The sequence below is a fragment of the Pleurodeles waltl genome, chromosome 5 (assembly GCF_031143425.1).
Source record: "Pleurodeles waltl isolate 20211129_DDA chromosome 5, aPleWal1.hap1.20221129, whole genome shotgun sequence".
NCBI lineage: Eukaryota > Metazoa > Chordata > Amphibia > Caudata > Salamandridae > Pleurodeles > Pleurodeles waltl.
The window spans coordinates 907,111,071-907,134,657 of NC_090444.1; the positions used below are offsets into that span (position 1 = coordinate 907,111,071).

Here is a 23,587-nt window from a genome sequence, read left to right on the forward strand (position 1 = left end):
TAACTCAGCAAATCAAAACAGTGTGATTTTAAAAACAAACAGACAATCATTTGTGACAATCCTATTGAAAAAACTCAATTTGTACACTTACAACAAAATAGAGGGGGCTTCATTTAAAGGTGGGCAGTAAGGTGATATCAAGCAAAAAACAGTAGATAATGCTGTCGCTCACCTCTGTGTTCTTCTGGCCAAGCTACACTGAGGAGAAGGCAGCAGTCCTGAAGGTAGAGCTGCTGCTGACTCTGCTTCATGAATGGTGTGTGTGTGGTAGGGGGATGCCCAAAATGGTAGCAGACCACACACCCTAACTAGAGTTACCGGTTTGTCGGTATTTTCAGTAGTGACACCTCCATGACAGCCTGCCATTAACAGCATAGTGGTTTGTGAGGGAGCTTTAGAAACATCCCAGATGAGGACCTTTGAAGTTCATCCCCATTTAGCTGGAGGAAGTATGGGGAAGCATACTAGTAAGAAGTACATTGAGTCCTTATCGTGGAGGTTGGGCAAAATCCCAGGGGCAGGATAAGGGGAGTAAGAGAGCCAAGGGGCTTGGGTGAATCATAGAGGTGAGTTTATGTGACCTATGGGTTCTGGGAAAAACCTCCATTGAGTTTGTCATCCCCTGCAGCTTCTGCCATGCAGTCAGGAAGTGCCATGGGTGGAAAAAGAGCCACCAAATGGACAGAAAACTCATGAGTAGTGAATATGTTTTGTGAGGAAAACTGGCAGTGAAGCCTGCAGTACACCAAACAGTAGAGTCATAGTTCAATTTAAGAGTGAAGAAGGCCCTAGGAATAAAGTTTCCTAAAAGCTCCCCTAAATTAGGCAAACAATCCAATTAGAGCACCCCCAGTCCTGCTATAAATACACTAATTCCCCTGCCCCCCTCACACCGAACACCCCTATACTCGGTCCACCCCCTTCCACCTGTAGCCATAGATGTCTTCCGGTTTCCAGCATGATCCCTGAAGTTTTTTCTGGAAAACAAGGATAGGCCGGTGGAACAGGAAAGTGAAATTTGACACCTTGTTTATGATACTAAGTACTCAAATTTCTAGGTGATCAGAGCAAATTATGGAGGGTCCTTGCATCCTCAGAGATTGGAATACATTCCGACAGAGAAATATGCAGACTTGCTAACCTTTTAGGAAGCCAAGTGATTTTCTTACATCCCTTTCTGGCAGAATCAAACCTTGAAACACTTCTTTTCGTATAGTCACAAGATCTTTTGTGCCCTAACAAGTATAACAAACGTAGACAAAGACTGGAATCTAATTACAAAGCCATAGTGTTGGTGCCATTCCTTTAAAACTGATTGAGCACCTCAATATTAGTTTGTCAGGGAAGGGTCCTGGACATTAAACCATAAGTTGAGAACTTTATTTTGAGCCATCTTGTTTGAGACAGATGACGGTTGAGTCATTGTATTAACACAATCAATGAGTCACAAGTTCAAATCCAATATATATAAGCGATGAAAGAACAATAACGGTTGTTACAACAGATGTACAATAAAATAATGTAATTATTGGATAAAGAAGATATAAAAGATTAAAGAATATAATGAACCATGAAGAGATAAGGAAGCAGAAGTCCTCTGCTTGATAATAACTCTTATTGACATTTGATTGAACTTTAAAAAATATACCTTTGACAATTGTTGAGCCAAAGAAACAAGGTCTTGTTGAACATCGTCTGAGGTATCTCATGGACTAAGGTGGTTCTTGATTTTGAGTTATGGTTGAATGGAGTATGTGTGTATGAGTGAATTGGATTTTAGTGTTATGATGGCAGGGTAAGAAATGATGAAACAATGAAAGTTGAGTTGATCTGTATGATTTATGATATTCTATATACTATATGAACTCTGTATTGACAATTTTGTATAATAAATGATGAAATGTGAATATAGAGAAATATTGGTGATTCTTTAAGAACTTTCTTTTGGGACTATGAGGAGTATAGGAGGTGGATGCGATACTGTTAGGTTTCACAGGTTCAACTCCCAGCATGATAACTTTAATCTTCCATCCTCTTGAGGTACATGAATTGAGTACCATTCTAACCCGTCCTAGTTAGGATATTGTAAAATAGAATGGAGGAGTCAGGATAATACGTATCTGAGAAGCGCAGGGAACCAAGTGCAAGATCATCCAATTTCTTCTACCATATATCTGTGTGTTGTTGGTAACTGAAATTGGTGCAATGATTTCCAAGGCAATGGGTGCTTTTGTAATTGTAATTGTAATTGTATTTATATATAGCTTACTACCCCTGACAAGTCATCGAAGCACTTTTCGGCTCGAAGCACACTACTCTGGAACCAAAAAGGGTTAGTGGTGGATTAGTATAAGGAAATATGACTACAATATTAGTATTGGTATAGGGCGGTATAATTTAATTTAAGTGGAGGACATGAGTTAGACTGAATAGAATAATGGATGTATAGAAGAGGGAAGAATCCAGAAGTGTTCATTGGGAGAGCATAGTAGCAGGATTAGGTTTGGGATGAGTAAAGGAGAGGTGGGGGAGGGAAGAGTCTGTTGAAAGGGATTGGGGAGATCGTAGTAGTAAAATGGGGTTGGTCATGATTTAAAGGAGAGATACATTAGGGAGAATTTAGTAAGGTTGTTTCGGAAGTCATAGTAGTAAACTGAGGTTTGGGGTTAGCCAGGAAGGTTAGAGGAGGGAAGAGTCTAGGAAGATTTATTTTGGAGTTCATAGTAGTAGAATGGGTTTGGGATGAGTCAGATAGTGGAGATAGAGGCTAGATTGATAGAGGTATAGGATGATGGTGAGACAGAGTAAGGATTTCAAGAGTGTATTTGTTTCTATTCCTCTTGTACACTAGGACTAAAGTAATAAATATATCTATACATGATTGCATAGTAAGGGAATATATGTATAAGGAATGTAATATATTGAAATGTAAGTTGTATCGTATAAACCTAGACTTGTAAGAGTTGCAGTATGTAAAGTTGATGTATTTTATCTTTCCTCAATATTTCAATAATGAAATGTTGTAGATAAGGAGTTAAGATAATATTTACCTATTGCGAAAGATAAAATAAAAACAGAGACTCTTAAGCACCCAATCAACCAATTTATATAGAAATTATGCAATGACCTATGAACATGTTAAGTGTAGAATAATAATTACACATATACATAATATATATATAAGATATACACTCATACATACATCTAAACACATTTATATATATATATAACCGTAAGTTAAATATACATTTGTTAAAACAGGTAAAGGTAAAGTGTATGTATATAGTTTAAGATAAAATAGTTATTATGCCTATTTGTACAAAGAAATACACATATCTAGATATATACATATAATACAATTATAAGTGTTTACATTTACAGAAATATGCAGTCCCTAGCTGTTTCAGTATGGTAGGAAAGAGCCAACTCTGGAGTAGTCTTCTGAAGATGAGATAGTTATCTGTGGATCTTACATTTAGGGGTAATGAATTCCATAGTTTGTTTTTGTATAGTGGTATTTAGAGGCGGGGTGGCAATTCTTGAGCATAGGTTTCTTTTGTGGATGTATTTTGTGATTTTATTCCTGATGGAAAGCGATCCTGTTCCATGTATTGCTTTGTGGGTGATACAAAGCAGCTTAAAGATGGATCTTCTGGAGAACGGTAACCAATTTAGGACCCTCAAGGCAGAGGAGATGTGAGCTTGTGGCTTTACTTGTAGATGTAGTCTGGCAGCCGAGTTCTGAATGTGTTGTTGTTTTTCTTTAGTAGATAGAGATGATTTAGGGTAGAGGCCATTGGCGTAATCCAGTTTAGATTGTACAAGAGTGGGGGAAGATGCGTTGCAGAGTTTTCATTGTGATGAAGCTTGATCTTGCTAATTTGTCCACTTGAGCTTTCATTGTTAACTTCGAGTTCATGGAAATTCCAAGGTTTCTAACTTCCTTAGATACCTTAGGAGGTGGTCCCAGATCGTCCGGCCAGGCACTGAGTGGGTCATAGTTTTTCCAATTGCCATATGTGAGTATTTCTGTTTTGGAGAAATTCAGTTTGAGATGGCTCCATGTCATCCACTCAGCAACGTCTCTAAGGCAATTGAAGAGTTGTGAGTTTCCAATGTCCTTAGGGCATTACAGTTTAAGTAGTATTTGTGTGCCATCTGCATAGTTGTAGCATGTGAGTTGAAATTCAATGATCATTGCCGATAATGACATCATGTAGATGTTGAAAAGCATTGGTGAGATGACTGAGACTTGAGGTACCCGTCCTTTTGTGAAGTAGGGTTTGGATGAGAAAGGGGGAGTAAGGAAGATATTTGTTCTGTTTTGAAGGTGGGATGTGATTCAGTCGAGAGCAGTCCCACTTATGCCGGCTTCGTATAATCTTTGTATTACGGTGTCATGGTCAACTGAGTCGAAGGCAGCTGAGAGGTCTGGAAGAAGTAGTGCAGCAAATCCATTGTGGTCTTTGTGTTTTTAAGATCATCCCAGATGGCGATAAGATTCAGTGCCTCTTCCAGGGCAGAATCCTGTTTAGTAGTCTGAAAGTGTGGAGTTATCTTCAATGAATTGTGACAGCTGGGAGAAAGCTGCTCTTTCTATCAGTTTGCCCAGGAAAGGTTCATTTGTAATCTGTCTGTAGTTGTTGGGGTCATGCGGGTCCAGGTATGTTTTCTTTAATAATGGGCGAATGTATGCCTTTTTAAGGTATTCAGGAACGATTCCAAATGTTGAAGAATTATTAATGATTCTTCTTACTGGTGTGGCAACGGAGATAGATAAAATAATTTCCTTGAAGATGTGTGCTGGACAAGAGTCAGAAGTGCAGCCGAAAGGCCTGCTTGCTTTGACCAGATCTATACATTCACTTTGTGATTTTCTTTTAAAGAGTGCAGAGGCTGGGTTGGCTTACTCTTGGAGGGGATTTTTGGAAACATGTTGGGTCTGGGGGTTTTCCTTTGTTTCAAATAGGAATCCAATGTGTCTGCCTTGGTTGTGTAATGATTTACCAGTTTGTCTGTGAATTATTGAGTTATGGGATGAGTTCCTTCCATGCATTTAGGTTTTCGAAATGTGTTGGGAATTTTATAAAATTCTTTATTTGCAGATATAGCATTTTCAATTCTGTCTGAGTAGTACCTTCTTTTTAACTTTTTTGATTGATGATTTGTATCTTTTGTTGAGTTGCATAGCTGAAGTTTCTCTTGCTTATTTTGAGCCAGGTTCATTGCAGCCTTTTGATTTGTTGTTTTATCTTTTTTAGTTCTGTGTTTCTCCAAGGTGCTTGTTTTCTTTTGTCCAGTTTTGTTTTTCTGACTGATATTAGGATATCAAAAGCCTCTTATAACATTTTTTAACACAATTTATTGTGTCTAGATCTGTGTTGGATGTTAGATGTGTTTCTAAGTATTCATAATTGAATTTGTTCCATGGTCGATAGATGGATGTATATAAGGTGGCCTTGGGTGTGTTGACTTGTGTTTTAAGTTGTAAAGTTATCAAATAATGGTCTGATCATGTGACTGGTGTGATGCTTTGAACAGTAACTAGTTCAATGTTTGCAAAAATGACATTTAGGATATGTCCAGCAATGTTTGTGGGATTATGTACAATCTGATGTAGGTTCAATGTGACTAGGCCAGTAATAATAGCTTTTGGATGGGACATATTGGGTTTGTCAAACCAAGGGACAGATTTAATCACATTAGTGTCATCTTTTTTACGTTAATGTGGCAATAATGTGGCAAAAACGCGGTGCCACATTTACAAAATTGCGCAATGCATGCATTGCGCCATTTTGTAACCGCTTTGCGCCACATTATGCCTGCGACAGGCATAATGTATGCAAGGAAGCGTTCCCCTGTTAGCGAGGCTGACACAATGGTGCAAAGAAATCTATAGGATTTGTTTGCGTCATTTTTTTCATCATTTTGAAAGGGGGCAAGCCATTATTTATAATGGGCCCCTATGTACTGTTCAGGGTAAGTTTTGACGCTAACCCTGAACAGTACATCAATAACATCCAAAATTCAGACGCAATTGCCCCCTAGGGCGCACACATGGGGGCAGTAGTTGGGCACTAAGGGGCGCAAGGAAAGTGGCGCTGCACCCATTTTCTTAAATTCGCCACCAAATGCTTAGGTGCCTAAGAATGCATAGGTTAGAGTATAGTGTTATAAGGTTTGAAACTGTGTCTAGAAATGTGTCTGGGAATGTTGAATTGCAAGGTGGTGGTCTGTAAAGGAGGATGAAGTTATAGGAGGAAGCTGGTGTAAGGTTGCATCTGGTGATGAGGGCCTCACAACCTTGTATGGAGATTATGTCTGTTTTTCTGAGATATATTGCCTGTTTGATTATATCAGCTAGTCCACCTCCCCTTTAGCCTATACAGTTTTGTACGATGGTTTAACAGCCTGGAGGAAAGGCTTTTTGCAACACTGGGGCAAGGCATCTCCCAACCATGATTAAGCTATGAAGAGGAAGTCAGGTTCTGTGTGAGTAGGTCACAGATGTGGTGTTTTTAGAGAGTGATCGAACATTTATGAGTAGGCAGCTTAGAAATTCTGTTTTGGTGGTGTTTTGTAGAAGGGTGATCAGTATATTTTGAACTGTAGCAGGTGTGTTATTACTGTTGACATTAACTGTATGAGGGTCATAATAGCGTTTTTCTATTTTGTGTTCCTCATCCAGCAGGCTTAGAAGGCATTTTGTTGGGACTGTGTGTGTCAGTGGTGGAGATGGTGGTTGCGAGTGACATGGTGAGTTGCGTTGTTTTTGTAATGTAGCCTTGTTGTGTAATAGACATAGGAATGCAAAATTGTTAAGAGTGGCATGCTGTTTATTTTGTTTTTATCTGTTTGGCGTAGAAGGAGTATGGGTTTGGGGCAGTGGTAGAGCATGTGGGTTATCGTCTAAGGCTCTAAATTATGAAATGGATGAGAGGCGGGTGAATGAATGTTGCTGGGTTGGGGTGTTTGTGGTGGATGTTAGGGAAGACTGAGAATTTAGGAGTGAAGTTGGTTCAGGATTTCTATTTGTGAAGTCAAGACGGTGGGAGTGGGTGTGACTGGAAGTATTATGAAAGTGTGTGTTATTTTGATGTGCTGGTGTGTGTTTTTGTTTGTTTTTGTGGATTAGTGGGAGGACATATTGATGTACTGGTTTCTGTTAAGGATCAGTATGTGAGCTACTGCTGGTGAGTGGTACTTGACCACTAGAGAGGGTGGTGATGTGTTTTGGAGAAGAGTGTATGTGGTGTGTAAGGGGGATGGACAAGAGTTATGAGTGTTTGTGTGAGATTAGATCATTGGAAGACGCAATATGTGTGGAGGAGTGGAGTGTAAGGACTGTGTGATTGTGTGTAATTGATAAAAAGAGAAGGAGGGTGTTGGTGGATGGTGTGATGGAAGGCTGAGTATAGGTTTCGTCATGATAAAAAGGGGTCTGTTAGTAGGAAGTAGAGGAAAGAGCTGGTGTTTTGTATGAATAGGGAACGTGTGTCTGGATGCTTTAAAGTTATGGATAATGTGGCTTTGTGTTGTGTTGGTGATGTGTGGATGTGTTAGTGGTATGGAATAGAGTTGAGTTTTGTGTGAGAATGAAGGTGTCATGGTGTTGTAGTTGTGGTAGAATTGTGCATAGGTGTGATATGTGGTGTTTTGTAGTGGTTGTGGAGAAATCTGTATGAGGTTTGTTTGTGGTGTATTAGCAGAATACCTTAACTGATATTGTGCTTGGATGTTTGGGGATATGGAGGGCTTAAGGTGGTAGCTGGTGAATGAAAGATTGGGCAGCATCTTGGGCAGCATCTCTAGCCCTAAGCTCAACCAGACCCGAACAGGCCCAAACAGGCAGCTGCCTTTGTCCTCTCTGCCCTTAACCTCGACACCCAGGCTGAGACGCCCTTAACCCTAGGCTTAAATAGCCCTTTTAGCCAATGGAACCCTTGCCCTAACCCTAACCAATCAGATTCCTAACTCTAAACCCTAGAGCCAAGTCCAATAGGAACCCAAGTCCTCCTAACCAATCAGTATTGTGTGCTGCACCACTTTTCTTAAATATGCCCCATTATTTTTCTGCTGTTTTCATACACTGATTGACTTCTGGTCTGCAAACAATTGTAACTTGCACCACCATTGCTTTGTTTCGGTAGGTGAAGCTTTAGGGACAATATACCTGGAATACAAAGTAGAATTCCTAGAATATAGAATGAGGAGATAGTGTAGGGAAGTCATATCAATATTTTCTAAGCCGAGAAAACATATGTACATTTTCACGGATTTATTTGTTGCTTGACTGCCTCGGAGGATGAACAAGACTTCAAGAGTGTACAATCATGAATAGTATCCATGTGTCTCTTGAGAAAACAAAAATGTGCTAAAACTCATAAAATCGTCTGAATTGTTAAGTAAACATGGATGTTGATTCAATTAATCAAATAATCACTGTAGCATAAGTTAACATATAACACTTGAACATAGAGCACCCCAAAACATTGGTTTTTGACAGGTATTTTTGTCTTTAATTTGGAAACCAACTTTGAAATTGAAACTGTCTTCATGTCAGTCTCTTGCCCTTCAGCAAAGCAGGTTAGCAAATCATGGTCAGGCAGAGAGGTGATGTTACTATTACTTCTCTAACTGAAACAGGCAGACAAAACAGTCTGGGTTATGACGTTTATTGTTTGCTCCAAGCTCAACCATTGACACTGATTTTCTTCCAAGGAATTTTACAATTCAGAAGACTCCTTTGCTTATAACACTTATTTATTTGAGGTTTATACAGGTGACTGCAGCTCAGGAAAAAGTGTATGGAATTTTGTAATTCCAAGCTACTGGGTCAAAGAAGCAAAACATGTGTAGCTTAATAGGCTTCTGTTTTCCTGGTTGGTTTGCTTTAAGGCGACTCCTTTCATGTCCCTTATCTTTAATCAGATATAGATATCTGCAGCTGTGCTTTTTATGATGCTGTAGGTAAAAAACTATCAATTTTGAATCCCTGTCAATTACTAAAAAAACAAAGGGTTTAGTCAAAGGTTGATCTTGTACTATTTGTGGCACTGTTCATACATATTTTATTGATAATTTGCTTCTGGTGGCACAACAACCAAGAAGGGGTTTTAGGTACTGATATGAATACCAATTTTTGGCATAAAATTCGAATAAATGTATGTAAACTCAGTGTGGTCATATTGTGGAGCCTGATGGAGAAATCCGTATGTGTAATGGTTTTCAGCATAGAAATAGAAAAATAAACTTAATTGCATTAGAACAGTATTTAGGCAGCCTTACCTCGCCAGCAATCTGCTCAAACAGCTGCCGAAACTGTTTTTCTTCTTCACTTTCTTTATGAGGTGGGTTAGGTTTTGGTGGCTGTAAAACATAAGTGAGACAAAACCAATAAACAAAGTCAAAAAGTACCAGTCACAAAAATGTTGCTAGGTGATGTGACTTACTCTTGTAGTACTCCTGGCTGAGGGCCTGATTTAGGGGCAGATTTAAGAATAGTGGCGCAGCACCCTTATAGCGACACTTTCCTTGCACCCCATGGCACCCCACTACCGCCACCATGTGTGTACCATATTTAAAATACAGCGCATCATGGCACAGGGTAGCATCATAATTTTTGACGCTAATAATGTACTATTCAGGGTTAGCACCAAAACTTTGGCGCAGACCCTGAATAGTACATAGGGGCCCACTGTAACCAATGGTGTGCCCCCTTTTAACGCCTGCTCTGAGCAGGCGTTAAAAATGTAAAAAAATGATGAAAGAAAACTTTTAAAATTCTTTGCAACATTTCTTCGCCCCCCCCGACGGGGGAATGTCCCCCTTGCATACATTATGCCTGGCGCCGGCATAATGTGGCATAAGGGGTTACAAAGTGGCGCAATGCATGCATTGCACCACTTTGTAAATCTGGTGCTGCATTTTTGCCATATTATCGCCACATTCGCATAAAAAAATTACAATAATGTGGCACAAGGGGCTCTTAATTCTTCCCCATAGAGTTTGGCCGACAGGGCAGAGCTTTTGTTTTTAATCAATGTATACTCTATTGGTTCTGTCAATGGAAAGCTTTCTCCGTGGGGCCATCAGTATTGCCTGGTAAAGCCAAGAAAAACCCAGCAGTGAGGGACATAAAAAAATGACAATGACTCCCCATATCCAAGGAGAAAAGTCCCAGGAGGTGGGCATCGTGTTTTTTTTTTTTTTTTTTTAAATAGAAGTTCCTACTTTGGCAGGTGGCCATACAACAATGTTTTGTACATTGAAAGGTTTCACTGTGACTGAGGTTCCTTTCATTTTATAGAGATGACCGCTGGGCCAGCAGTCATCGCTAAATTTGGTAATGTCCTCTACCACCCTGACAGATGGAGTACCACAGTGCTTCATCTGTGCTTATTGTTTCCGGTGCTGAGCATCACACTTATTTTTGAGGGCCGGTGCTTATTCTTCTCCCTCAAGCATTTGCTGCGAGCAAAAGACACATAGGAGAAAGACGGAGGAAGAGAAAGACGGAAAAGCGTCACAAAGGAAGAAAGAAGAAAGCTGCAAGAGTGAACTGAAGGGGCAGGGGGTGGCTTTAAATGGATTGAAGAGGCTCGAGATGGCTTCAGGATTACGCTGCCTCAGTATTCCGTGTTCCCACATTTAATTGCAGAAGCCGCATGTATAAGAGGAGGGCTTTGGCAACCAGCACACTTTTATTTACAAATTAAGCACTTGAATATCAACTGTCAAAGTGTAAAACAAGACATTAGTCCTGAATTCCAGGAGTAAACCAAGATTACCTAGAGAGCAATTCACAGAAAAATTCTTATGCATCAAGCCCAAAGTGTGTGCTTTTAAAATTATGTTACCATTGTCAATGGTCAGATATTTTATGGACTTGCTGAACAGATGGTCCTTGGCAAGAAGGGTAAATTATTCACACATGCTAAATTCTGAAAAAAATACTTCAGATATAAACGGCATGTGCTGTAAACAGTGTCTTTCTTTACCATTTTCTGCATCATGTATAAACATGTAGAGCATGATGACCGACAGACAGCAAGGCTATTGCTGACTGGCAAGTTTCTTCTTTAACACTACAACGCCAATCCGTTACACAGTTTTACTCTTCCTTTCACATTACTTTAGCTCTCTTGTTTCTATTACGGACATCTGTCACACGTTATGCATCACACCTTATAGCAGTCACATTTCAAAAAAATGTAAAAATACCACTGGGTACTAATTTACGTCCTGCCTCCAAGTAGATTCTAAGCCACTTCATATAGAGAAGGATGTTAATGGCACATTTGCCAATCAAAGGCCGGTGACTAGTGGAAATGGTGTCAGTAGGACAGCCCAATGTAAGCTGCCCCACATGTGATTCTCACTGGTGTCCCTTGTGTCTGGAAATGCTGGGTAAACCATGGCTGCCCAGGACAGAAAAAGTCCTAAAATGTTATTTGCAGATGGGGGAACAGCTCCCAGTGTTCGGAGAACATAAGTTATGTTATTTCTTTATTTTTAGAAGTAACATAAAAGAAAATACAACCTTTTATCAAGTTTTGCCCTCAGAAGCAGCTTCCCCCTTTTATGTGTGCCACTTCAGTGAAAAAATATGTAACACCGACACTTTAAAATAGGCAGCTCAGCCACGCCCATCATGAAGGCTTAACTATTAATGAGGCCCTGTATCTTTAATGAAAAATATTTTTTCTTCTTTGGTGGAGCTTTCCTTCCCTCAACCAGTCTCATTGGTTTGGGTGGCTAAGACACTGGTGTGGAAGATGACTTTGTTCCCTAAATACTCACATGATAAAATACTTTTTGCCCTTGATGTTAGGAAAAGGTTTTCAAAACCTTTCTAAAAATTATCACTTTTTCAATTATTTGATCTTGTAACACTTATTTTTTCTGAGTGGACATGCAGTTCCGGTACTTAAATCAGTTCTAAACAGAGGCATATACTGCATCAGGGCCAACAACTAGGCCGCTTTGTACAGCGTCCTGCAAAGATGCCAATAATGGAAACATCCTGGTACCCAATCCGGGAAAACGAATCCCTACCGATTGCTGAAGGCAAAGAAGATAAAGGTATAAGTGCTGATGTAGAAGTAGAAAAATATCAGTTCTCTAATTATCATCTGTGCAAACTCATAAAACAATTAAAATCATGTTTTTGCAGTATGTAGAGTGTTAAAGCAGGTCTGTTTTGTCAATCCTTTCCTATATTTATCTTTCTGTTCCTCCTCCTTTTGATGTAAAGTGTATAAAGCCAGACTGCATCGTGAGCAGGCCCAGACTACATTTTCTGTATTTTTGCAGAACCATTGACATGTCTGCTTTTGATGCAGATTTGTCTGTCCTCATCGTTTCGAGAACCTGCTAAAGTGTCAAGTCATTCAGACAATTACATCAATAATACACTTGATGTTCAGACAATGACCTCACTGGAACACCAGATGCAACATCAGTCTGAAACATGTGCCCAAGTTTGCTGTTTAGAGGACATCTAATAATAACAACATAAGCAGTGTAATCTGAATAGACACATTTTTGCCTTTTTTTCTACTTGTCTAAGGCTAGGATCTAGATGCAAATAGGTTATGCCAGACATTCCTAAGGTTATGTCAGAAATTCCTACTGCAGATAAAATACAGTATAAAAGGCCCAACAGTTGACAACTTAGGAGGAGAGGTCCTTCACCCCAGATTATCTTGCAAAAAACTGCAAGATTGCTGTGATGCTGTAGCATCTCATTCTATGCTGAAAGCTTATACAGAGCCAAGTCAGGGGGGAGAGGATCTGATGTGATGCATGTTTTCCTGTGGAGGAAAACTCTCTGTCAGACTGCTGATAACTACATCGTTTTGCTGTAAACAGGTATGCAGTGCTTTGATTCTCCCTAAGGAACACTAGATGCAAGTTATGTTGCTCCATGCTCTCCTAGCGTAGCACCTAGGCAGGTTTTAGGGTGTGAAGTTGCTAGATAACATTTTAACTGTGGTAGAAATGTTCATTTAATTCTTGTTGTTCACACCATGCATTTGTGCTGTTTTAAGAATATTCTGTGTGGTTATTTTAGATTTAATAAGCAACAGGATGAGACTGTTGAAATAAACACTTTTTAATTAAACTGTCTTTTTCCTGATGAGATATGGCAGAGAACTGCATTAGGCTTCTCAAAATATCACTACGTCCCTGAGTCCCTGTTTAGGGGCTCGTAGTAATCCAAAAGAACTGACGCCACTTCAACTATGCATTGGATGGGATCCTACGAGGCTACAATAAACTTTATTTCACATTCAGTCGTTAGTGCATTGAGCTAAGTTTACTCGTGTCACCAGTGGGTGCGAAAATAAACCTTGTAAAGCCTTAGTTTACACAACACTTCCTCCCTTTTTTGCCTTTCTCTTACTTGCTCTGGGTCAAAATCTGATGAATATAAAATGAGTCCTGGTCCACAAAAATCTATGCGAAGACCCACCACATGCACACACCTGCATAAATTGAACGTAAGTTGTGACATTGAAACAGTAGCCAGCCAACAAAAAAAGCTGAAAGGGGTATTACACGCATATTAGAGAAGTAATTAGGATAGCCCAAGCCAAGATGGACTTTATTAGGAGATGAGCAGTAGCTTAGCTTACTCTCAGCACCAGATGAAATATCCTGCTACAAGTGTTAGGATGAGACATGTTCAGGTCAATCAAATTCAAGCTTTATAGTTAGGACAAAATGTGGTAGAAGACCCGCAGGACTGGACTATTTAAGAGAGTAAGACATCACTATTTTGAAGAAACAAGGTTTAAAGCCTTTTCTCCTTTAAAACCAAGAGGCCTGATTCACAAAGTGTTTTTTTTTCCATAACTGTATTTTTAAGGCCATAAGTGGCTAAATGTATGCTTCATTCAAGTAATTCTTGGGCATCTGTATGCCACAACTGAGTGCAGTTACTCAGGTTTAATTTCCACAAATAATATGGGAGGAAAGTGTGGTTAATCGTCTGGGTTTGTGAATGCCCAAAAACTTCCAAGTGTTTCAGCATTTTCAAACTCCTCTCCAACAATTTCCCACTCAGGAAAGGGTTTGAGATTTGCTCCTGCAAAATGCTAAAGTAAACCGCTTTACAGGGTGGGGAGGGGGACAAAACACCATCAAGCCTCATTAAGTTTGTAGGGAATAGAGGTTCTCCATGGCAGAAAATGTTTTGGGGGAAAAAGTGCAATTTTGTATAAGTCCTGGCTTCTCCCACACTCTACCGTTACTCCCACATTGTGGGGGTATTAGTGTCAGGAAAAGCCACATGGCTTCCTGAATAGTACACATGTAAAGTTGCCAATGGTATAGCCTTCAAGGCATATTAGTGATAATGTGAGTGAATTCTAAAAGAAGTGCATTGCATTGTTTCAGAACAGAAATCTCAGCACTGTGGCATCCCACACACACAAACATATTAAGACTTTATTTGAGGAAAATTAAAAAACCTGCATAGTATGACCACTTCACAACCAAATACACCCACTCAGTTGTCTTCATTTCTTTTCTAAGCACTTTTTAGGTCTGGACTTTAAAACAGCTTTGCTGTCTCTCCAGACTATTATTTTTTCAAAACCTTTATACTGAGTACACATAGATATAGGGGCTTTTGGTCAGCACTAGTCATCCTCTGTTCTAGTAAACTGTCATTCAGATTTTGCTTCTACCCACTACATTATATAGCATGAGGCAGAGGGGCAGACAACTTTACTGATTGACTTGCTTTACATTGAGAGACTGCACAGAGCCTACTATGCACATCGTTCACACCCACCTAAAATAGTTCCCTTCTGTTCAGATCAAATCTCGTCCAAAATGTGTTTTATTTCATTCATTTTACACATTGACTTTAAATACTAGCTATTCATTTTGCACTTCATGTTAGATTATGATTTACTTTCTATATCCTTTTAAAAGTTGCTTTTGTAGAGTGCTTAAATGGCAGTGTAACATTGTAGCTTCCCGTGATTGCGGTGTTTTGTTGGGTGGTGATTTATTTTTGGTTATTTAACAATTAATTATAATTAAATGTTTGGTACAATTAAAAGTGTGTTATTTAAAATAACATGACAAGTAACACTGCCACATCAGTGTTTTTTTTTATTTTACATTTCTTATTGCAAGGATTTGGTGGGCAAGTGTATGGGGCCGCACATTTTCTTTTTCTTTGAAAAAGCCTATGCTTGCAATAACAAAATACCAGCTTGCCAATGCCAGATCTATTGGCTTTGCCAGTGCTTGTTGTAAAGTGAGATTCTACCCAGTTTCCACTTTTCGGCCACCCATTTTCGAGATTTACAAAAAACAGAGTTAACATAATGGAACTGGCTTTGTTTATAATCGACATACTCACTGTACTAAGTTTTTTTTAATGTTGTTACCTGCTGACCACAATTAATAAACATATCTTTGTAGCTTATTTGGATGTTTATACTTGGATGTATCCATTTGGAAATTATCACTTGTTCACCTAGTATGGATTATGGCTGTACTGGCTTTGGAATGTGGCCATCCACAGCCACCATTTTTGCTGAAATTCCTTGAGATTAATTGTGCATCATTCCTTTTCTAAAACTATAGCTTGAACACATCTGGCTGCCTCTGATTTATGACTGTTGTAGATATTTATTTAATTAATGTATTGATTATAAATGAACAAGTATAAACAGGACTTTTCTTGTCATATCAATGACCTCAACGTGATGACCTTGCATGTGACACCATGGAACATATGTGCAGAATTGCCGTATGGGCAGCATTCTCTTCTGGTAAGGGAAGTAATATAGGTGGTACAAGGCCACCATTTCCTCAATCGCAGAAAAGAACTTTAAAAGACAACTTACATCTGGGATGTTTATGTTAATGTCTCCTTCGACTTCCCTGTAAAACAAAAAGTGAGAAACAAAGCAAGATTAAGAATATTGTGGAATGTTTCAATGCAGGTGATGTAAATCGACAGTGAACACTATCAGATGATCAGTTTTGAAACTCATATATCATGTTGGTCAGGAGGACCTCATCTGCAAGTTATTAGTTACAGACTTATTATTATGGTCCTCAGGAACTCATTATAGTTTAAGGCCGCTATTATTTACATTTTATTATAATTTTCTTTGTGTATTTTAAACAATGCTACTATGTAGTAGATGAGGTAAAATTGTCATAATAATGGTTATTATTCCTTGTAAAAGTTTAGTCCTGAAGAAGGGAACATTAGTTTGCAAAATGTGTTTGCTTTCACTTTATGCTATGTTAAGTTTGGAAAAAAACGTATGTATTGGTTGGTGATGCATTATCACTCAATTTTTTTTGTTTTGAGGAGTATATTGAAATCATTGGAAGAAAAGATCTGTTAGAAATGGGGTATCTAGTAGGCAGTCAGTTTGCACCCTGTCCAAGTAGGGACCCTCACTCTAGTCAGGATAAGGGAGGTACCCAGCTCAGATAGACCCTGCTCACCCCCTTGATAGCTTGGCACGAGCAGTCAGGCTTACCTCAGAAGCAATGTCTAAAGCATTTGCACATAACACACAGTAATACAGTGAAAACACTACAAAAGGACACCACACCAGTTTGAGAAAAATAGCCAATATTTATCTGTGTAAAACAAGACCAAAATGAGAAAAATTCAACATACAGTAATAAAGATATGAATTTTGCAAGAATTAACTTAAAAATACAGTACCTTGAAGTTGATAGTTACACATGCGGCTATCACGGTGTTGTGATCAACAAAACCAACAGTTCAGGCTGGTGACGGGAAGACCCGCAAACAGTACTTTGGAATTGCAGGGTGTTGTGAACCTTGGAATAAGATCCGGAGAGCAGCGTTGCAGTGTCGGTTCCGGAGTCAGTGTGGGGGTGGTCGGGCCCTTGAAGTCACATGTGTTGCAGATCGAACTCCGGGCTGATGAAGTCAGGAGAGCTGGCATGGATGGCGTGCCGGCTGCGGTGCTAAGCCGGATGATGCGACGTGCTGTCCCACAGGTCATGGTGCTGGCAGAGGCCCGGTGATGACGTCCAGTGGCATTGGTGAGACCAGGGCTGAGGTGTGAAGCGGGCGGTGAGATGTGCTGTGTCACTAGGTCATGGTGCAGGCAGCTGCATCATCGTTGCTGAAGCGCTGTCGTTGTTAGGCCCACGTCGGAGGTGCGGTGCAGGACGGGCTCCATGTGGCATCCAGGGGTTGTGGTGCAGACGGGACGTCTGGTGACAACACTGGAGTCGATAATGCTGGTGTTGGTGGACCAGGCCTGCGTGATGGGATGGTGCTTCGTGTACTTCACGAACGGTGTCCATAGGACACCGTGCAGGCAACAGTGCCAGTGTCAGCAGGGGCGGCCTTGTCGGGGATACCCAGGCTTTGGTGTGAGCAATGTGATTCCGGAGTGCAGGGCCCACAGGTCTCTGTGCAAGCAGCCACTCGTTTGTGGTGTCAGATGGTGGCGCCGGTGAGAGTAGGCTGCATCATGGTTGTTTTTCTTCTTGAACACCATAAAACACACAGTTCCCAGTGCTGTAGGCAGATGAAACTGAAGTCTTTGATATCCCAGAGACTTTCAACAGGAGGCAAGCTCTACTCCAAGCCCTTAGAGAACTTTCTCAAGCAGGATACACAGCAAAGTTCACCCTTTGCTCTCTTTTAAGGTAGAAGCAGCAACTGCAGGCCAACACAGCAAAGGAGCAGTACTCCTTTTCCAGCTCTTCAGCTCTTTTCCTTTGCAGAGGTTCCTCTTGATTCCAGAAAGATTCTAAAAGTCTGGGGATTTGAGTCCACTTCTTATACCCCTTTCTGCCTTTGAAGTTGCCCAACTTCAAAGGAAAGTCTCTGCTGTTGCCAAGATCCTGCCTTGCCCAGGCCTGGCCCAAGACACACTCCAGGGGGTTGGAGACTACATTTTGTGAGGGCAGGCACAATTCTTTGAGGTGTAAGTGACCACTCCTCCCTCCACTCTAGCTCAGATGGCTCATCAGGATATGCAGGCTACACCCCAGCTCCCTTTGTGTCACTGTCTAGAGGAGAAGTGCCAACCGCCCAACTGTCAAACTTATCCAGACAGGAAATCCACAAACAGGCAGAGTCACATAACTGTTTAAGCAAGGAAATGCCTACTTTCTAAAAGTGGTATTTTCAAACTAACAATCTAAAAACCAACTTCACTAAAATATGTTTTTTTTAATTGTGAGTTCAGAGACCCCAAACTCCAAATCTCTAGCTACTCTCAAAGGGAAACTGTACTTAAAAAAGGCAGTCCCCATGTCAACCTATGAGAGACAAGCTTTGTAACAGTGAAAAACAAATTTAGCAGTATTTCACTGTTAGGACATGTAAAACACACCGGTACATGTCCTACCTTCTAAATATACTGCACCCTGCCCATGGGGCTACCTAGGGCCTACCTTAGGTATGCCCTACATGTAGTAAAAGGGAAGGTTTGGGCCTGTCAAGTGGGTACACTTGCCAGGTCGAATTGGCAGTTTAAAACTGCACATATGGACACTGCAGTGGCAGGTCTGAGACATGTTGACAGGGCTACTCATGTAGGTGGCACAACCAATGCTGCAGGCCCACTAGTAGCATTTGGTTTACAGGCCCTGGGCACCTCTAGTGCACCTTACTAGGGACTTACTAGTAAATCAAATATGCCAATCATGGATTACCCACTCACCAATACCATTTGCATAGGGAGCACTTGCACTTTAGCACTGATTAGCAGTGGTAAAGTGTGTAGAGACAATAACCCAGCAAAAACAGAGCCCAGTATATCATTAAAACAGGATGTCAGAAGGCAGAAACCAGGGGAGACATGCCAAAAAGCCGCCTGGTCTAACAAGATCTATATAACATTTTCATTTAGATTTATTCAAGTATTTACTTCTTACAGAATGAAGCTGGTCATGCCTCTATTGTTCAACTAAGTTGAACATTGCATGGGAACTGTGCGGGGTATTGCTGGAGGATAAGTGAGCCAATATTTTAGTGCAGGTCAAACATTTCTCCATAAAGATTACCCTGTTTTCATCAACTAAGCCTGTGTAGAACGGTTTCCTTCAGAGCTGATCAGATACACTGTATCATAAAAACTCTTGTCCCGTGCCCTAACCTCATGGAGAGACTTTGTACTTTTCACTCATTTACCACACAGCACCACTAAGATCACTCAGTGCATAGAGATCATCATGTATTTCCTGCTTGGAAAGCTAAGGCATGAGACTCTATACAAAGAGAGAGTAGCTTCAGGCAATTTGAAAGACAGTGTGAGGAATCGGTGACATCTGGGCAGCCAGTCAGGAACTTGTGGAACATTAAAAAAAGATATTGATATGTTTTAGCTTTTTTAAAATACTGTGCATAATTACGGTAGTGTTGTATTCTTGATAACAACTTATTGTAAATGGATAATTTTTATTGGCGCTGTTTGAAATACGTCAAAATAAATGTCAGGTTTTTGGGGCATCTAAGCACATGGTATAAGGTAATTGCTTCATGCCATTTATAAAACTTTCTTTGAGTCTTAACTTTTTAACCCTAAACACTTTGCATGCTGTGACTTGTAGTTTTCTCTTTACCTATTGTGTTACAGACATACAAATAACAGCATGTGAAGTACACCTGGGTTAAAAAAAAAAAACCTTGTAATCATGTCCACGCAGAACCTTTACTAAAGAAGATAGTGGGTTGTTTTGCCACTGTACTACTGGAGTTTGAGGAGCTACTGGGCATGTCTGACTTTGATGACATGGGTGATGGATTGGTGAATGCAAGAGCACGCGGAGGCAGGAAGTGGTCATCTTAAAAGAGGCAGTAGATTAGTCATCCTACGTTTCAGGTGTTTTGCAGTAGTTTCAAGATCTTTTTCTCATTGCTTAAAAGGGTGTATTTTCTGATACTTATCTCGTTCAATGCACTTCAATGATTTGTTTTATGCGCGTCACTCTAGGTGTCATATAATTATTGATCATTAAACGCCTTGCATAAGTACACTGAAACCATGGAAATGTCCACACATGGGCAACCTGAAAACTTGGTATCTACGATACTGGACAAGAAGCTTTTCAGCCACTGCATAGTTTGTCCATACAATTAGATTGATATTGAGTTGGGTGGTTCCATGCAGGATCCGTGTGAATGGTGCTAGCCAGTGAGTGATGCAGACAGATGAGATGTAAATAGTCATTTTGTACAGAAAAGGTAATGCAAACGCAGTGTGAAATGTCTATGCATCATGCAGCACCAGCCCCTCTTTAGCCTGTGCAAACGGTGTCGCAAACGGTCTCTAATACGGTCTGTATAGAACAAAAACATAGCCAGATCTACTGAAATGGTATAAGCATGCTTTGCATGAATTCCTAGTTCCAAGTGAAAACTAGTGCAAGAAAGAGACACGTGTAATATTGTGTGATATTCCAATGTGTAAGGTGTCATTGCCCCAATTTACACATGTTATGGAGTTTGCGCTGCCCTCTTGTTCAAATGCGAACTGTGTAGTGTGTCTCAAATAAACCCTTCAGGGAAGGGAGTGCTGGATCATCTTTGCACTGTAGAAATAAGCTTTGCTTTGTGCAAAAACAACTTATGTGCCATGAATGTAACTTTTTTGCCACTTACTCTAGTGCAGCCTTCTTCTCCGAAAATACCCTCAGGCAGAAGTCAGCTTCCTGGTTGGGCTCGAAGGTCGAGGGAACAAGGACATACTCTCCTGGTGGTAGTTTAAAGCGCTGCGAGATCTCCCTGGTATTGATGAAGGTCTTACTTCTTGCCTTAGATTGGTTGTATCTAAAAAAATCTTTGGTCAGTTGATTGTCCTTTCCTGGACTCTAAAAGGAAAATGAAACAAATGCGTTTCAGGATATTTTCTTCAGAATTTTATAAATAGAAATTAATTAATTAATTAATTAACATATATTTATAAACATAACAAATATACATACATGCTTCATCAAGTCAGGGTTTGCTGCAAAGGGTGTATGTTTGAGCCGATTTATAATACAGTTTCCATGTGTAATTTAGATTTATACCTGGAATTATAAATCGGGAATAGTGGTATCCCTGGGTGGGGTTACTGGCTGCAGGCTGCCCCACCCGATCACAAGAAGCCTGGTGCTCTGGTACCTGGCTATTCTTGCTGCAACAATATCAGCCCCAATTTTACAGGCCAGAAAATCTTTCGCAGATTGGGCATTGCACACATGCAATCAGGCCGCTACTCCCCCTTCTGCTGATTTAACGCTTTTAAAAGTGCAAGCAGGAGATTAAATGCACTGAGCAAATAAAACAAAGACAATGCTATTTACCCTCACAAGTCTGAATGTTAGTTAAATCAGCAGAAGGTGGATGTATGGTTAATTAGCCACAGCGAGTAAGGACTCTGAAAGGAGGCAACTTGTACATTATAATTCCCAGAATGCCTCTAAGATGATAAAAGGCATGTTAATGAGGACAATGTGTGCCTACAAACTAAAACCACTTGAAAAAGAGGAAAAGTTGAAACGCAGTGGTGTTTGTAATGCTGCTCTGTGAATATATGGAATTTGCCAAATTAAAGTCTTGGGGAGTGCAGCACCATTTGTTTGCGAGGGTCGTGGTCTTACCCTATGCTGGCACTGGCAGTCAGAGTGCTCCACTTTCGAGACCATTTTGCTGGAATTAATATATATATATAAATTTGATTTCTTATCACGAACACAATTGCTCTTATAACTGAAGCCTACATAAGTCACTCTGTAACCCACTGGACCCCGCCCCAAACCTAAGAAGGCTTCTAAAAGTTTGGGAGCAACTCTGATAACCAGCTACACTTGAGACCACATATTAACACTGTCACCTTGAAATACATATTCATCTTACAGACCGTCAGGAAACTAAGGGCCAGATGTACAAAAAAGCATATTTCTGGTTGCAAACGGCCCATCAACCTGTTTGCGACCAGAAAAATAGTTTTTTCTAATGTATAGAAAGCACAATTCTATTCGGTAACTTGCTACAGGATAGCATTTTCCTTTTGCGATTCGGTATTTGGAAGGGGCGTGTTTAGGGTGTCCCTTCCAAATAGCGAATTGGTATGGTATGTATTAATTTTTTGGGGTTGAATTCCTGTCGCAAAAGAGTAATACTTTACCAACAGTTTCAAACTGGTGGTAGGCAACCAATTTGCAAAGGGGAAGGACCACGGCACCCTGCCCAAAATGAAACTTTAACGTTTTTTTTTTTTTAAACAGATCCCGTTTTCCTTTAAGGAGAGGGGTAAAACCTCGACAGAGTTCCCCGATAGGGATTTGTGGGATTTAGGAACTGTCCACTTCTGTATTCCTTATAGTAGGAGCGCAGGTCTGTGATCAATGGTTTGTGCCTGGCAACCATAAAAAGTTTAGTAGGAGCACAGTTGCGCTGTGCACAATGATTTTATAGTGATATACTGTAATTTCTGTGCTTATCCCTAACCTAACTAGCATTACCTGCACTACTGATATGATGTATGTCATGTTTGTTCTTGCATTGATCAAGATAACAGGTAGTACCCGAGTAGCCACATAGTGCGCATAGTATTTAGGATTCTGTCGTTTTTGTCTGGTTTTGTGCACAATATAATATATATTCTTACATAATCCTGTCTGGAGTCTCCTTCGGTTGGTGTATTCATTGTGCTGGTGTGTGAGTGTTTTGCACAAACGCTTCACACATTGCTATGATGATAAGGCTGATTGCTCTGCGCTAAACTATCAAAGGGTGAGCACAGGTTATGTTTGGTGTGTAACTTACTTGCTCTGACTAGAGTGGTGGGTTCTGCCTGGTTTAGGTGCATACCCTAGCCAAGCAGAAACCCCCAATTCTAACAGTGGTCTGCTGACCCCAGAAGGCCACTATTCCTTTGATGGCTACAATTCCTAAAAGGGTTAAAAATTGCGACCTACCTCATAAAATATTCATGAGGCAGGTTGATTTGCAAACCACAAGGAATCACAAGTGAAACTCAAAAGAATTTCAAACATTAGAAATACCGATTTCCTAATTTCGATTTGGAGAGACTCACAAGTAGGAAATCGGTATTCCTAATGTTAGTACTTATAGCCACAAGTTACTATTTTAAAGCCTATGCTTTGCAGGCCAGGGATAATTGGATCCTGTCTGGGTCACGCCAATGCCAGCTTCCTAGACCTCCCCGAAGGAGCTCTAGCTAAGCTACAGATAATACATAACTTGATAGCCAGATTGGTTTTCAAGGGAGACAGGGAAATCCATACTACCCTCTCTTGGAAAAGATGCATAGGTTGTGACGAAAACAACGAATTCAGTTTAAAAACTGCTGTCTGGTAATTAAAGCCTTGTCCCTAAATTAATCTCTAAAAGAATCTCTAGATATGTCCTTTCATGCCCTATAAGCCTGTTGAAAACAACAAGATTTAAAGTATTGATATACAGTGGTCTTAGATTTTCATGTCTGGGTCTGTCAGAAAGAAACCATCTTCCGCCCAACCTTCCTTCTAAGCCTGATCCGGCCTCATTCTAGAAAGCATTGAAGACACGGCTGTTTAAACACGCTTTTACTTAACACTTGGC

At 40.3% G+C, this 23,587-nt stretch overlaps 1 protein-coding gene across 1 annotated transcript in view; it reads right to left on the reverse strand.

Annotated features, from left to right (window-relative positions):
- CAPN9 (calpain 9) overlaps window positions 1-23,587 on the reverse strand; it is a 215,626-nt gene that overhangs the window by 43,074 nt on the left and 148,965 nt on the right. Inside the window, exons 11-13 of the mRNA XM_069235035.1 lie at window positions 20,639-20,847; window positions 15,873-15,909; window positions 9,289-9,369 (exon numbers count right to left, since the gene is read on the reverse strand). Of these exons, the coding sequence (XP_069091136.1) occupies window positions 9,289-9,369; window positions 15,873-15,909; window positions 20,639-20,847 (327 nt within the window). The remainder of the gene's footprint in view (window positions 1-9,288; window positions 9,370-15,872; window positions 15,910-20,638; window positions 20,848-23,587) is intronic.